Consider the following 14,480-nt stretch of genomic DNA (forward strand, 5'->3'; position numbering starts at 1 on the left):
GTTAGGTTGCCTAACAGTTAGGTTGGGCCGATAGTGAGTGAGAGGCATTAGTGGCTCCATCATACAAATCAACATGCCATTTGAGCCTTAAAAATCTCATACTGTCCCATCCAGAGGCCTTTGTGTGGTAAAGCTTGTGTGTCTCGTCTGGAGAGTGTCGCTTACTGTAGTGTTCTTAGTTCTGGTTGTATCATCTGTCCTTCTCTCATTTTATGGTTTCTGTGGTGCTTCTGCAGTCAAGATGAGTCTGTCAGTCTCTGAAGCAGACAATGTGTGAATGAGAACTACACTTTCTGTGTGTACAATGTAACAATGCAAGAAAAAAAATATTCCTGTAAATATGTTTTCCAAGTTGTAAAATATTTAAATAAAAATATAGTATTTATACTAAAATATGACTCTGAGTTATTTTCACTTTGTTTTAAAGGGATACTCCACCCCAAAGTGAAAACTGTCATTAATCACTTACCACCTTGTCAATACAAAAGCTTTGTTCATCTTCAGAACACAATTTAACTTTTTTTTTTGATGAACACCGGGAGGCTTGTGACTGTCCTATAGACTGTCAATTAAATTACACTGTCAAGGTCCAGAAAAGTATGAAAAGCATCATCAGAATAGTCCATCTGCCATCATTGGTTCAACCATAATGTCGTTCCGACGAGAATACGTTTTGTACACAAAGAAAAAAATAAAGACTTTAATCAACAATTCGTCTCCTCTGGCTCTCTACTCTCTCAGTGTTCGCATATACAATGAACAAACCTCCAGCATTTCAGTGAATCTCCTAACTGGCCTGTTTAACACGATAAACTGTATAATTAAAGTTAACTTGACATACTTGCCACAGTAGGAAAATTAGTTTGGCAGTCAGAAATTAAAGGTTTACGATTTTTATTAGGTTTCTTAGACCTGGCCCAGAATTTGTTAGTGCCCCCAAACATCAAACCATTGAAGCGCTGGCAACATTTGGACAAAGCTTTTTATTAAATATTATAAAACAACTTTATATGAAAAAAAAAAAACTCAGACGAGTGTTGCAATTTACCAGTTAACAAATAAAAGGAACCAGAAAAGTGTAATAACCTCAAAAAAAAAAAAAAAAAAGGATCACAAAAGCCACACACATCACAAGACCATGTGCCTCACATCTTATACCCTTATAAGAGTATAGTGCTATATGATCTCAACTTATCCATTAAAAGCAGAACTGAAGAGCAGAGCAGTGCAGCCTAAACAAACTACTACATCAATAGAGGGTTATAATGTTTGAAAGTGAGAGTTCAGATTCACCTGATGCTATTTATATCAATGTGGATTCTGCAAGACGTCTTAATCTGAGGATCACAGAGAAACAGCAGCCACTTCAACACACAGGTACTAACATCATTTATCTGATACATTATAACATTCAGACAAAACTATTTCAGTATCTTGTAAGAATAAAACTAAGTTATTGACAGTGTTGGGGGTAAAGCATTATAAGTAACACAAGTTATGTAATCAAATGACTTTTTAACTAGTAAAGTTAATGCATTACTTTTTAATTTACAAGTCATAGCGGAGTTACTTTTTCAAATAATGCCGGTTACTTTAATTTCCCATTTACTGACTGCCAGCTCTCCTATCTGCACTAAAAGAAATCGGGAGTAAGTTTAGAGGCGTTGTGTGCGCTGTGTAAACATGATGTTAGCCTACTGTAGTTCTAGACTAAATCTAAACATCCATTTACTCATCTACAACAATTAACTGCTTCTCAAAATTAAAAAATTCAATACAATGCAAACTCCTGCATTGGGTTGTGTACCAAAACAGTCCCTCCTGGATTTCACGATTTATTTTTTTGTGATTTTTGTGATCAAAATTACTACTTGCTGCGGCTTTATTACATCTGATAAAATGTACATTTATTACTGTCATTCATAATGTCTAAATATAATTTAATGAATACAAAAATATATAGGCTATATTAGGGAGTGGAAATGGCCTATAAATACTTCTCTGCAGCCATCTACTAGTCATTTAATATCTCCTGCTCTTTCCTACATTATGAAACTTTTAATTTTTTGCATGGGGGAAACCCATTAAAGAGGGGGGTGAAATGCTCGTTTTCACTCAATATCCTGTTAATCTTGAGTACCTATAGAGTAGTACTGCATCCTTCATAACTCCAAAAAGTATTTAGTTTTATTATATTCATAAGAGAAAGATAGTCTGTACCGATTTTTTCCCGGAAAAACACGAGCGCCTGGAGGCGTGACGTGTGGGCGGAGCTAAAGAATCACGAGCGCCAGTTGCTTTGAGAGCGTTTGGAAACTGTGACAGCTGTGAAGGCTGAAACTGAACGAGAGCAGCAGCAGCAAGCACTTGCTCCGAGTGGGGCTCGAACCCGGGTCACCGATGGGAGGCGGACGCACTAACAAGGAGGCAGAGATATTTTAAGCAGTTTTACTCACCGCCTGTGGTTCCAACACACGATCGTGACCCTTTTTCGTTGGGATTGCATCATCCTTAAGAAATAAACGATACGCAAATCCGTCGTCAAACTGGGCCTTGTTTGTAAAACAAGCATTTTCGAAATGCAGGGAACAAACACAAACACTTGCACAACTCCGTTGATGCTCTGTAAAAATAAACTCCATCCACTGGTCCCTTAATGCTGTTTTTTCTTTGGTAATCTATGCAGGGTTGTCTTGCCCTGGCAACCAAAAACACACTCCTTTTGTGACATTTCGCGACGCTCTCGCTCTGATCAGTGATTGTCTGTGCACAGCCTCTCTCTGCTCTGCTATACCATAGACAGTAAAAGAAATGGACACAGTGACCCCATTGGAACTCAATTGAGACAAGTGAAGCCCATTTTTAGCGTTTTTTAGCACTTTCTGTTTCTGACGTGCAGACTCAAACTAAGCTTGATGACGTCAGCAACCTGTCTGACAGATGTAAATCTTATAGTAGCTGTTCGTGCAAACTGCCATCGTTAATCTTGCAGAGAGGGCGAGCTTGAGCGGGGAGTTCTTTGTCGTGAGTGAGCAGGAGTAAGTATTCTGATTAATTATTTTGTATAGTATTTTAAAATGTAACGCCAGTACGCCATATTAAGTTAATTGCCTGCGAGCTTCTCCTCCTGTCTGTACGGTAATGCGACAGAGAGACGAGTGGTTATGACGCAATCGTTAGCCTATTTTTTACAAAAACTGTTTATACGGGGCCATAATGTAACATAGAAGGTAATGGAGCCCTTTATACTACATTGTTGTGTATCTTTAGAAATAAATAATGGACAAACTGAGTCTTTAAACGCCTCAGATGTAAAGTTATTCGCTGTCAAAGTGATGCCAAAATGAATGGGAGTCAATGGGAATGCTAACGCAAGTGAAGTTCTGCTAAAAGATGGCAGCCCCCACCCGACTTCAACTTCCGGTCGAGTTCCTTGCCCCTTGGGACCAAACGACAAAAACATTAAAAGCGCCGATCTTCCTGTTTATCCCGAAACCGTCGCACCATAATGACGTAAGCGTGCTACGGCACGAATGCTGAAACCCTATATGTGAGTGCAGAGGGGGAGTGGGGACAATCGTACTCGGGCCCGGTTCATGGCAATCGTGTCTAGTGTGAGTACACCCTAAGAGTACAACTCCTTAAATATTGTCAGTGGTATTTTTCTCTCTTAAAATACTCTTCCAGTGAATATGTATTATTTGAATGATAAGCTTCTGCCTCTAAAGTTTCGAACATGCTTTTTTTGTTTTTGGCATGCATGGGTCTATCTACCTACCTATCTATCTATCTATCTATCTATCTATCTATCTATCTATCTATCTATCTATCTATCTATCTATCTATCTATCTATCTATCTATCTATCTATCTATCATCTGACTATACCCATCTATATGCTAACGGCATGCTAATCGTGCTAGGAACATGCTAATGACATGCTAGTCACTTGTTAAGCATTCTAGGAACATGTTAGGAACATGCTAAAAACATGCTAATTATGCTAGAAACATGCTAGCGACATGCTAGTCACTTGCTAATCATGCTAGGAACATGCTAGAAACATGCTAGTCACTTGCAAATAATGCTAGGAAGATGCTAGAAACTTTCTAATAATGCTAGAAACTTGCTAGCGACATGCTAGTCACTTGCTTATCAGGTTAGAAACATGATAGCAACATGATAATCATGCTAGAAAACATGTTATTATATGTTATTATATTATATTAAAAACATGTTATTATAATGCTAATCATGTTAGCAACATGCTAGTAACTTTGCTATTCATGCTAATGACATGCTAGTCACTTACTAGTAATGCTAAAAATATGCTAATCACTTGCTTCTTTAACTTCTTAAACTTTCCAATCTTTCTTAACTTTTTAATCTTTGTAAACTTTTTAAACTTTCTAAATTTTTCTAATTTTCTGGTCAGGCTTTCTCAAGCCAACTTAAAGTTTGTCTTGTCAAACTCTTTTGTTTAGTTATTATTCTTCTGAGACTAAATTTCTCTACTAGCTCCAAACTCAGCCCAGCTCATCAGACTGATCTCGCCGGGTGTGCTATATCTTTTCTAACAGATCGAACTTACGGTTTTCATAAAAATGAAGATTAAAATCCTATAAAAATCCCATAGACTTGCATTGAAATGTCTCTGCTCATCTGAACATTCCGTCAAATTATTCCGTCAAAAAATCTATCTATCTATCTATCTATCTATCTATCTATCTATCTATCTATCTATCTATCTATCTATCTATCTATCTATCTATCTATCTATCTATCTATCTATAATACATGCTAGCAACATGCTAATCATGCTAGAAAAATGCTAGCAACATGCTATTAACTTTATAATCATGCTAGAAACATGCTAGTGACATGATAGTAACTTGCTAATCATGCTAGGAACATGCTTGTAACATGCTAATCAAGGATGCATATGCAACCATTTTTGTCGCAGTGTAGCTCCCTGCAAAATTTTATTATTATTTTATTACCGTTTTTTCTAACTTATGGTTCTCTAACCATAAAGGCTGGTGTAATTTGCCCTGAATACGCATTTAAAGAATTTTGGGGAATTATTTAAATAATCCTGTGAATGCACAAAGAGTTTAGAATTGAATCAGATTTAATTGTGAATCGAATTGAATCGTTCTAAATGAGCAAAAATCGTTCTTGAATAGAATTGAAAACCTACGAATCATGAATCGAGATTCATGAAAAGATTCACAGCGCTATTGAAGAGTGTTCTGCAATCCAGAATGGCCACACAGCTAAAAGGTTTGTTTCAGATGTGCCCTTTTTTATTTCAAAGACGATTAATAGAAGCCCAGCTAAGATGACAAAAAGTAACATACCACATCAATAAGAAATGCGATTAGTTACTTTTTCAGGGAGTAACGCAATATTTTAATGCATTACTTTTAAAAGTAAGTTTCCCCAAGACTGGTTCTTTGTATAATGTCCTAATAGTGACTTGGAAGTTCAATTTTGAGAAGTCACATTTTTATAATTTTGTGTCTGTCATCTACAGAAAATGTCTCAGTGATGAACCGAAAGCACAGAGCAGCTGGAGTGTGTTTGTGTCTGCTGTGTTTTCTTCTGCTGACTGCTGTAATAGTGCTGTGTGCCTGTTACACCTCTGAGAGAAAGCAGTTGCTAACTCAGATCAGTAACTTGACTGAAGAAAGAGTGCAGATAATGAATGACAAGAACCGAATGGATAGTTGGCTTAATGAACAAGGTAATTTTCTTTTTAATTAACCACAAGTATTAAATAATAATTTACTAACCAGTTGTATTAACAGATCAGCAAGGGGAACCCTTGAAATGGATTTACTACAACTTCAGTTTTTATTATATTTCATCTGAGAATAAAAGCTGGAGTGACAGCAGGAGAGACTGTCAACAGAGAGGAGCAGATCTGGCGATCTTAAGAGAAGCCAGTGAAAAAGTGAGCAACAATTACATTTTGGGTGTTTGTTCATAATATACAGTGCTGCATGAAAGTTTGTAAACCCTTTAGAATTTTCTATATTTCTGCGTAAATTTGACCCAAAACACGGGTCCTGAAAGTAGACAAAGAGAATCCAGTCAAACAAAGGATACAAAAATATATACCATGTCATTTATGTATTAAGAAAAATTATCAAGTGTTAAATAATTGTGAGTGTGACCCCTTTTGCAGCAATGGCTGCAAGTAACGTTTCTTGTAACTGCTGAACAGTCCTGCTTAACATCTTGTAGGCATTTTAGCCCCTTCCTCATTACAGAACCGCTTCAGCTCTGACTTGGTGACTTGGTCATTCCAAAACATTCGTTTTGTCCTCCTTTAACCATTACTTGGTAAAACGACTTGTGTGCTTGGGGTCATTGTCTTTCTGCATGACCCACTTTCTCTTGAGATTCAGTTCTCGGACAGATGTCCTGTCATTTTCCTTCATAATTTGCTGGTATAATTCATAATTCATTGTTCCACCAATGATTGCAAGCCATCCTGGACAAGATGCAGCAAAACAGGCCCAAACCATGATACCACCACTACCTCCATCACCATGTTTCACAGATGGGATAAGATTCTTATGCTGGAATGCAGTGTTTTCTTTCTCCAATTGTAATGCAAATCATTTAAACCAAAATGTTCTCTTTTGGTCTCATCCGTGCTCTTTTAGGAGAGCAGTGGCTTTCTTCTTACGACTCTCCCATGCACACCATGGTTGTTCAGTGTTCTCCTGATGATGGACTCATGAACATTAGCCAATGTGAAAAAAGACCTTCAGTTGCCTAGAATTTAGCCTGCAGTCCTTTGAAACCTAGAGGACTTTTACACGTCTTGCTTTTAGAGTGATCTTTGTTGGTGGAGCACTCCTGGCGAGAGTAACAGTAGTCTTGAATTTCCTCCATTTGTACACAATCTGTCTGACCATGGATTGGTGGTAGTCCAAACTCTTTAAAGATGGCCTCGAAACCTTTTAGCCTAATGAACTCTTTTTCTGAGGTCCACAGAGATCTCTTTTGTTCATGCCTTGAAACTAGGGGTGTCACGATTCACTAATTTTCTCGATGCATCGTTTATAAACCATGATGATGTATATGCATTGATCTTGAAACATGACTTTTGAATTGTGAATCACCGATCTCGGACAGTAATCGATTTAAGAATCGAATGAATTGTGATTTCTATAGCGATTCAATGCTTTCAAAATATATACACATTTAATTACTAATGGCACAAATTAATGGAGACCTTGAACAGTGTTCATGGCTCGCTTCTATCCTTCACATGCTCCACTATTACCGCCCGAGACTGTCACAGGATTGCACTCACGCTCTGTTCGTCTCTGACGCAGCTGACATGTGATTTCTTCTCAGGACTCGTGGCCAGTAAAACTAAAGTGAAGTAGCTTTACTTTTCTCTAGTTTTGTCAATGGCTCTCTGCATCTTACTGATGGTGTTACCTGAGTAATCGAAAGCTACGTATTTATTGCATGTACAGAGCATAAATTTAAGTTTCTAAATCATATGCACAGTTCCATTGAATGATAAATGTGTTTTAACAAAGCAACAATGCTGATGAACCGAATGTACGAAGGAAACTGTTCAAATAACCACAGCATTAACAACAACCTTGAAATAGGTTTATCTGATCAGATGCATGAAAGTAGCATTCGTTGCTTAAGCAAACAGGCATCTGGTGCGTTGAAAATGAGATAAAGAAGTTTTCACACTGAAAGTGAAATGATCTCGCTTTCATAGAGGTGTCAGACTTTATCTGCAGCTAAACTGAATAAAAGCAGAATGAACAGATGAAAAGTTAAAAAAGTAAAAAAAAAAAAAAACACACAATAAATAAATCATTTATGAAGGATGCTGTGCTTATTGACATATTATTTATGACAGCACAGAATCTATAAAATATAATTTCTACCTTATTCTGTGCAGAAAATTGAAATAATAGCTAATTAAATGTAGTAGCCTATATAAAACAATCATAAAATTGCCAATTAGGAAAATATAATTGATTACAAATAACTACGACCAGCAGTGTATTTGATTTCTTAAAGCAAAAGTAATAAAAAAGAAGAGAATTCTTAATATATATATATATATATATATATATATATATATATATATATATATATATATATATATATATATTGTGACGAGTCAGCTGCCTCCTCCCTGATTATCACCGGCACCCCGTCCTAAATCGCCGCCCTTCACCAGGCTCCCGACTGGAGTGGGTGTGTGAGAGGAGGGGCGCTGGACGAGTCAGGGCTGGCGGCGTGTGATGGGGCACACCTGAAGGAAGTGGAGCCTCATTACCGCCGCTGTTTAAAAGCCCAACGCGCCTCTCCTCAGGAGACCGGTCTCTTCCCCGTGCATGCACACTGGTGTCCTCGTGGGTCCAGGAAGGGTGCGTTGAGGGACTCCCGCGCCACCAAGACGTGAGCTGCCGGACCCGCGATCCGGATGGGAACCGCACCCGTATACACGGCCGACGGGCCAGGATGCCGGGCCGTCCATCCCCTACCAGCGCCGCGGCCAACGAGAGAGATGCGGCCGCTAGAGGAAGCCGCCGCCCCTCGCGCCCCGGACCAAGGAGGGGAGCGCGTGCGGCCGCCGGACTCCGCCCCTTACCTGGACCCTTCCTCCATGAACACTGCCCGACCTACACAAACCCTGCAGCACGACGAGGACACCAGATTCCCTGTTATTTTGGACACTTTCCCCCTTTGGCCACTTTTATTCCCTGTTATTTTATGATTTCTGTTAATAAAAGCCTCTCCGAGGCCTGACGCCACGCCCACTGTGTCTGTCTTGTGCTCCTCCCGTGACACTGGTGGAGAATGCGGGCAAGGCGGAGCCTAGACAGCGCAGTTGGGAAACATCTGGTGACGTCACTCCCTCTCGCTTGCAAACGTTCGTGAGAACCCGGACTGGGACGGAGGAAAACTGGGGACAGCCTCCCAGCCACACAAAGGGTAAGTGACTTTTCCATTGTCATTTTACCCTGTGGTTGGTTGAGGCTGTCACTAAAACCCGGTTTCTCTGTCCCTGTTCCGGCGCGCTGCGAGAGGGAGGGCCGCCCGGAGAGGAATCCCCGCCCACTCCGACCGTTTGGAGTCTGGTTGAGGATGGTAGCACTCCCGTGTGGGTGGCGCCCTGGGGACGGGGATGTCGCTTGGGAGGGGGAATGTGACGAGTCAGCTGCCTCCTCCCTGATTATCACCGGCACCCCGTCCTAAATCGCCGCCCTTCACCAGGCTCCCGACTGGAGTGGGTGTGTGAGAGGAGGGGCGCTGGACGAGTCAGGGCTGGCGGCGTGTGATGGGGCACACCTGAAGGAAGTGGAGCCTCATTACCGCCGCTGTTTAAAAGCCCAACGCGCCTCTCCTCAGGAGACCGGTCTCTTCCCCGTGCATGCACACTGGTGTCCTCGTGGGTCCAGGAAGGGTGCGTTGAGGGACTCCCGCGCCACCAAGACGTGAGCTGCCGGACCCGCGATCCGGATGGGAACCGCACCCGTATACACGGCCGACGGGCCAGGATGCCGGGCCGTCCATCCCCTACCAGCGCCGCGGCCAACGAGAGAGATGCGGCCGCTAGAGGAAGCCGCCGCCCCTCGCGCCCCGGACCAAGGAGGGGAGCGCGTGCGGCCGCCGGACTCCGCCCCTTACCTGGACCCTTCCTCCATGAACACTGCCCGACCTACACAAACCCTGCAGCACGACGAGGACACCAGATTCCCTGTTATTTTGGACACTTTCCCCCTTTGGCCACTTTTATTCCCTGTTATTTTATGATTTCTGTTAATAAAAGCCTCTCCGAGGCCTGACGCCACGCCCACTGTGTCTGTCTTGTGCTCCTCCCGTGACAATATATATATATAATAGTTATGAAAATACATAGGGTACATACATAAAATGATTGTATTTGACATTTCTTTCACTTCTGAAATGATGGCTATGTCCCTGGTGTGACAAAATGTTAGCTTATACATAATACTTTGAAGGCTCTTTTTTTTTATCTTGTCTTACATAAATTTTTACGTATGCCATGTCATGCCATGGCACTATTAAGCTGGCATCTAACAATGGACAAAAGGTATTTTATTTCAGTTTATTTTTCTAACATGTGGTTCTCTAACCATATAGACTGGTGTAATTTGCCCTGACTAAGCATTTAAATAATTTAGGGGAAGGATTTATATAATCCAGTGAATGTACTTGAAGAGTTTTCAATCAAATCGTTATAATCGTTTTGAATCAGATTTAATTGTAAATCGAATCATTCTAAATTTGCAAAAATGGTTCTTGAATCGAATCGGTATAAAAGTATAATAACCAGCTTCAAATATAGAAAATACAGATCCACTGTTAGTATATTTTTGATATCAATCCATTTACGATAGATTTTAGCCATCTATTATTAGTATAACTTGTAACAAAAAATGAACAGTTATTCTGTTATATTATATATTGAATAAAAACCTGTAGAAAATTTAAGTCTGAGTCTCTGAGTTTTCAAGTGAAGCTAAATAAAAAGGAAGTGAAAGCTTGAAGTATAGAGAAAGAAAGAGCGAGAGCGAAAGCGACAGAGAGGGTGCAGAACACTCCCTGTAGCTTTTGAAGAATTAAATGTTCAGAAGTCGCATTCCCGGTTTCGTACCTTTTCCTCTGTCTGAGGTCTAGAACATTCTTACTGATAGTTTGCGGAAATAATAACACAAAAAGAGCAAATAATTTTATTTTATTATATAATTATATTTCCCCATATGAAGCAGACTCAGCTGACTACGCAGTTAGAAATACTTATTGTTTATACTTTCTACCCCACATAAGCAGACTCAGATGTATACACAGTTAGAAATACTTATTAAATTGCAGTTAGCACAATTTTACAAGACGTTTTAGAATATATATATATATATATATATATATATATAAGTGAAAATTATTGTTATAGTTAAGAGTAAATAAATGAAACCTATTATTGTGGGTAAGATATATATGAATACATGGATTCTCAGAACTCGATTCTCCAGTCTCCAATTTCACTTTCAAATGAACAGCTAAACCTCAAGATTCACATACTTTTGCCATTGGATAATTTTCCTGAATAAATAAATGACAAAGTATATATATATTTCCTCTCATTTGTTTGATTGGGTTCTCTGTCAAGTTTCAGAACTTGTGAAACGTGTGAAACGTGTGAAATGTTTATGCAGAAATATAGAAAATACTAACGGGTTCACAAACTTTCAAGCGGCACTCACACACACACACACACGCACACACACACACACACACACATATATATATATATATATATATATATACATATATACATATACATACATATACTGTTTAATTTGTAAGTCTGTTTCCACCACTGAATAACACTTTTTAAAAGGTAAATGTGACTTTATCTAACAATGACTTTTTTCTCGTGATTTTGAGTTTACATCTCAATTCTGACTTGTGGGATATTGTGAGATATAAACTTGCAATTGTGAGAAAAAGTCAGAACTGCTATGCAAACAACTAATTCTGACTTTATAACTCACAACCGTGAGTTAATATCTTACTATTCTTAAAAAAAAATGTCAGAATTGCAAGATGTAAAGTTGCAACTGCAATAATTTTTTTTCAGAATTGTTAGATAAAAAGTTGCAATTACCTTTTTTATTACTTGTTATTCAGTGGTGGAAACGGGCCTACATAGTATAGACATGAAGCATCATATGCTTTTATTTTGTTATTTCAGAAGTTTTTGCTGAAAGCTTTTGAGAACAATTATTTTTGGACTGGTCTGATCTACACAGAGAATAGGTGGATTTGGATTGATGACACCAAAACGGCAACTGGGTAAGAGATCACTGAAATTAAAGAAATAGCTTTCAAAAATAAAAATGTAACATCAGGCCATCCGAGATGTAGTTGAGTCTATTTCTTCATCTCTACATATTGAGAAATGTATAATTACATCACTTGTTTCTCCAATGGATCCTCTGCAGTGAATGGGTGCCGTCAGAATGAGAGTCTGAACAGCTGATAAAAACATATAATCCATAAGTAATCCACATCACTCCAGTCCATCAATTTACATTATTAATGTTATTAACAGTTAACATAAGAAGTGGATAGCTACATGTTTGTAAGAAACAACTTTACCAAGGCTTGATATGTGCTGTGATCATGCAGCTTTCCTGAAATGACAAGTGATGTAATGCTACATTTCTCCAAATCAGTTCAGATGAAGAGACAAAAGTCATCTTGGAGGACCAGAGGAAGAGTAAATCTTTCAGTGAAATATTCTTTAACTAATCATTAGCCTGAAATCATACATATCATGTATGTGTATCATGTATCATACATATCATAAACGGAGTCTCAATTATTGGTGTATAAATCTATGTTTTAGGTCTGGGAGCGCCATCTGTGCTGCAGTTAGAGTATCAGATATTTACAATATTCATTGTAATATTTCACACCGATGGATCTGTGAGAGACCTTTAAAGAAATAATAAATTACTCATCGTGAAACAAATGTGTAAATACTGTAAACTAAATGCATAAAGGATTTTAAACAGCTGCACTTATGCTTAGTATTTATTAGTCATGAAAATTGTGCTTAAGTAACTTCTCTTTTCACATTTTACCATCAATTTTAACTGAGCAATTTGGTGTCCTTACCAACATTGTTACTATTTAAAAATGTAAAATAGTTCATTTATTTAGATCTTATAAATTGTAAATAAATTTACTGTGAGTATCTTGTGCCAAATTTCTAAGACTTCTATGTTTTTTTTTTTTCAACTTTTTTTTTTTAACCAATCACACACACAGAGTCATGCCCATTCAAAGTGAGGGGCACGTGCCCCCTAAGATTTTTGAGCCACTGGGATTTTGTAGCTTTCAAAAGACAAAAATAAAATAAAATGCTGATTAAAATTGTCTATATTTAATACAATGTCACCGGTGTGATTATAATGTTCAGTGCATCATATCATCAGCTGCTAAATTCAAATCTGCATTAGCTGGCTGGCACTGAGCAAGATACAGACGCGTCTACAGCCAGAAATGGGCAAAAATACATGAAAATGTATTTAAAATAAAAATACAAAATATTGTGTGGAAAAATGTATTTAACCAGAAATACAAAATACTGTGTGGGAAAATGTATTTAAACACAAATACCGTCTTTTGTATTTTGAAAATACACAAAACACATGTGAAATTGGCCATCCAGTGAAGTACCACTATTAAAGAGATAGGTCACCCAAAAATGAAAATTATATGTTTGTCTGCTTACCTCCAGGGCATCCAAGATATAGGTGACTATATTTCTTCAGTAGAACTAGGGTGATCAGTGAGCCATTTTCCCAGGACACATCCTGGCCAGGATTTTTATGTTGCCTAAAATATCCATGTTTTTGCTTTGTTTGCACTGCGCAGACCAATTGTTGTACACCAAAGTACCGTGAGAGCTCTAGAAAGCACACGGCTTCTTTTGCTTTTGAATCGCTCTCACGGTACTTTAGTGTCATACACCGATCAGTATGCTCAGTGCTGCTTCAAGTTAAATACTAATATGTACACGTATTTGCATTGCTTTGAACGTTCTCTGTAGATCCCACCTTCTCACACACCACAATCGGTCAATTAAATACAACGTCTGCATGTTATTGGTCAAACGATCATTACCTTCATTAAGTATGAAAACAGGAAGCCAAAGCTAAAACCTGTATATTTTAGGCAATATAGAAATCCTGGCCACGACGTGTCCTGGGAAAATGGCACATTTGGTCACCCTATAGAACACAAATTAGGATTTTTAGCTTCAGTCATTGTAGTCTCTCAGTCGTACAATGCATGGCAAATGGTAACAGAATCTATGAGAGTAAAAAAAAACACGCACAGACAAATCCATATTAAACCCTGCAGCTTGTGTGATGATACATTGATGTGTAAAGACACTAAACGATCGGTCTGTGCAAGTAACTGAACAGTATTTATATCGGGTTTATGTTATAACTCTTGTGAACGCGCTTCACAGCGGCAAGCGGAGAGGTATTCTTCCGCATTATTGCGGCTTGCAGACTTATAAGTGCATTACTGCCACCTATCTCTCAACTGGGCCATTAACACTCTACCTACAACCTCAATGAGGAGTGTCAATGCTGAGAGAAGACAATGCTGAATAAAATGTATTTTCAATGCTTTAAAGAATTATAACTGACCCTCTGATGTCACATGGACTACTTTGATGATGTTTTTATTACCTTTCTGGACGTGGACAGTATACCATACACACACTTTCAATGGAGGGACTGAGAGCTCTCGGACTAAATCTAAAATATCTTAAACTGTGTTCCAACGATAAATGGAGGTCTCATGGGTTTGGAACGACATGAGGGTGTGTTATAATTGACATAATTTTCCTTTTTGGGTGAACTAACCCTTTAACTATAG

General features: G+C 38.7%; 1 protein-coding gene across 1 annotated transcript; it reads left to right on the top strand.

Annotated features, from left to right (window-relative positions):
- Positions 1–1,179: 1,179 nt before the first annotated feature.
- On the top strand, positions 1,180–11,924 carry LOC113110424 (CD209 antigen-like protein 2). The gene is made up of 4 exons (XM_026274621.1): positions 1,180–1,377; positions 5,536–5,745; positions 5,810–5,955; positions 11,773–11,924. Exons 1-4 carry the CDS (start codon positions 1,266–1,268, stop codon positions 11,875–11,877), a joined length of 573 nt encoding a protein of 190 aa, XP_026130406.1. The 5' UTR covers positions 1,180–1,265; the 3' UTR covers positions 11,878–11,924.
- The last annotated feature ends 2,556 nt before the right edge of the window (positions 11,925–14,480 follow it).

The sequence above is a fragment of the Carassius auratus genome, chromosome 10, assembly GCF_003368295.1.
Source record: "Carassius auratus strain Wakin chromosome 10, ASM336829v1, whole genome shotgun sequence".
Classification (NCBI taxonomy): Eukaryota; Metazoa; Chordata; class Actinopteri; order Cypriniformes; family Cyprinidae; genus Carassius; species Carassius auratus.

What these genes read in the sequence shown, in the direction of transcription:
- LOC113110424 (XM_026274621.1), top strand. Translation starts at nt 1,266, where the DNA reads ATGTTTGAAAGTGAGAGTTCAGATTCACCTGATGCTATTTATATCAAT. An exon ending in TAGTTGGCTTAATGAACAAG is followed by an intron (nt 5,746 to 5,809) that starts GTAATTTTCTTT and finishes TTGTATTAACAG; the next exon opens with ATCAGCAAGGGGAACCCTTG. An exon ending in TAAGAGAAGCCAGTGAAAAA is followed by an intron (nt 5,956 to 11,772) that starts GTGAGCAACAAT and finishes TTGTTATTTCAG; the next exon opens with AAGTTTTTGCTGAAAGCTTT.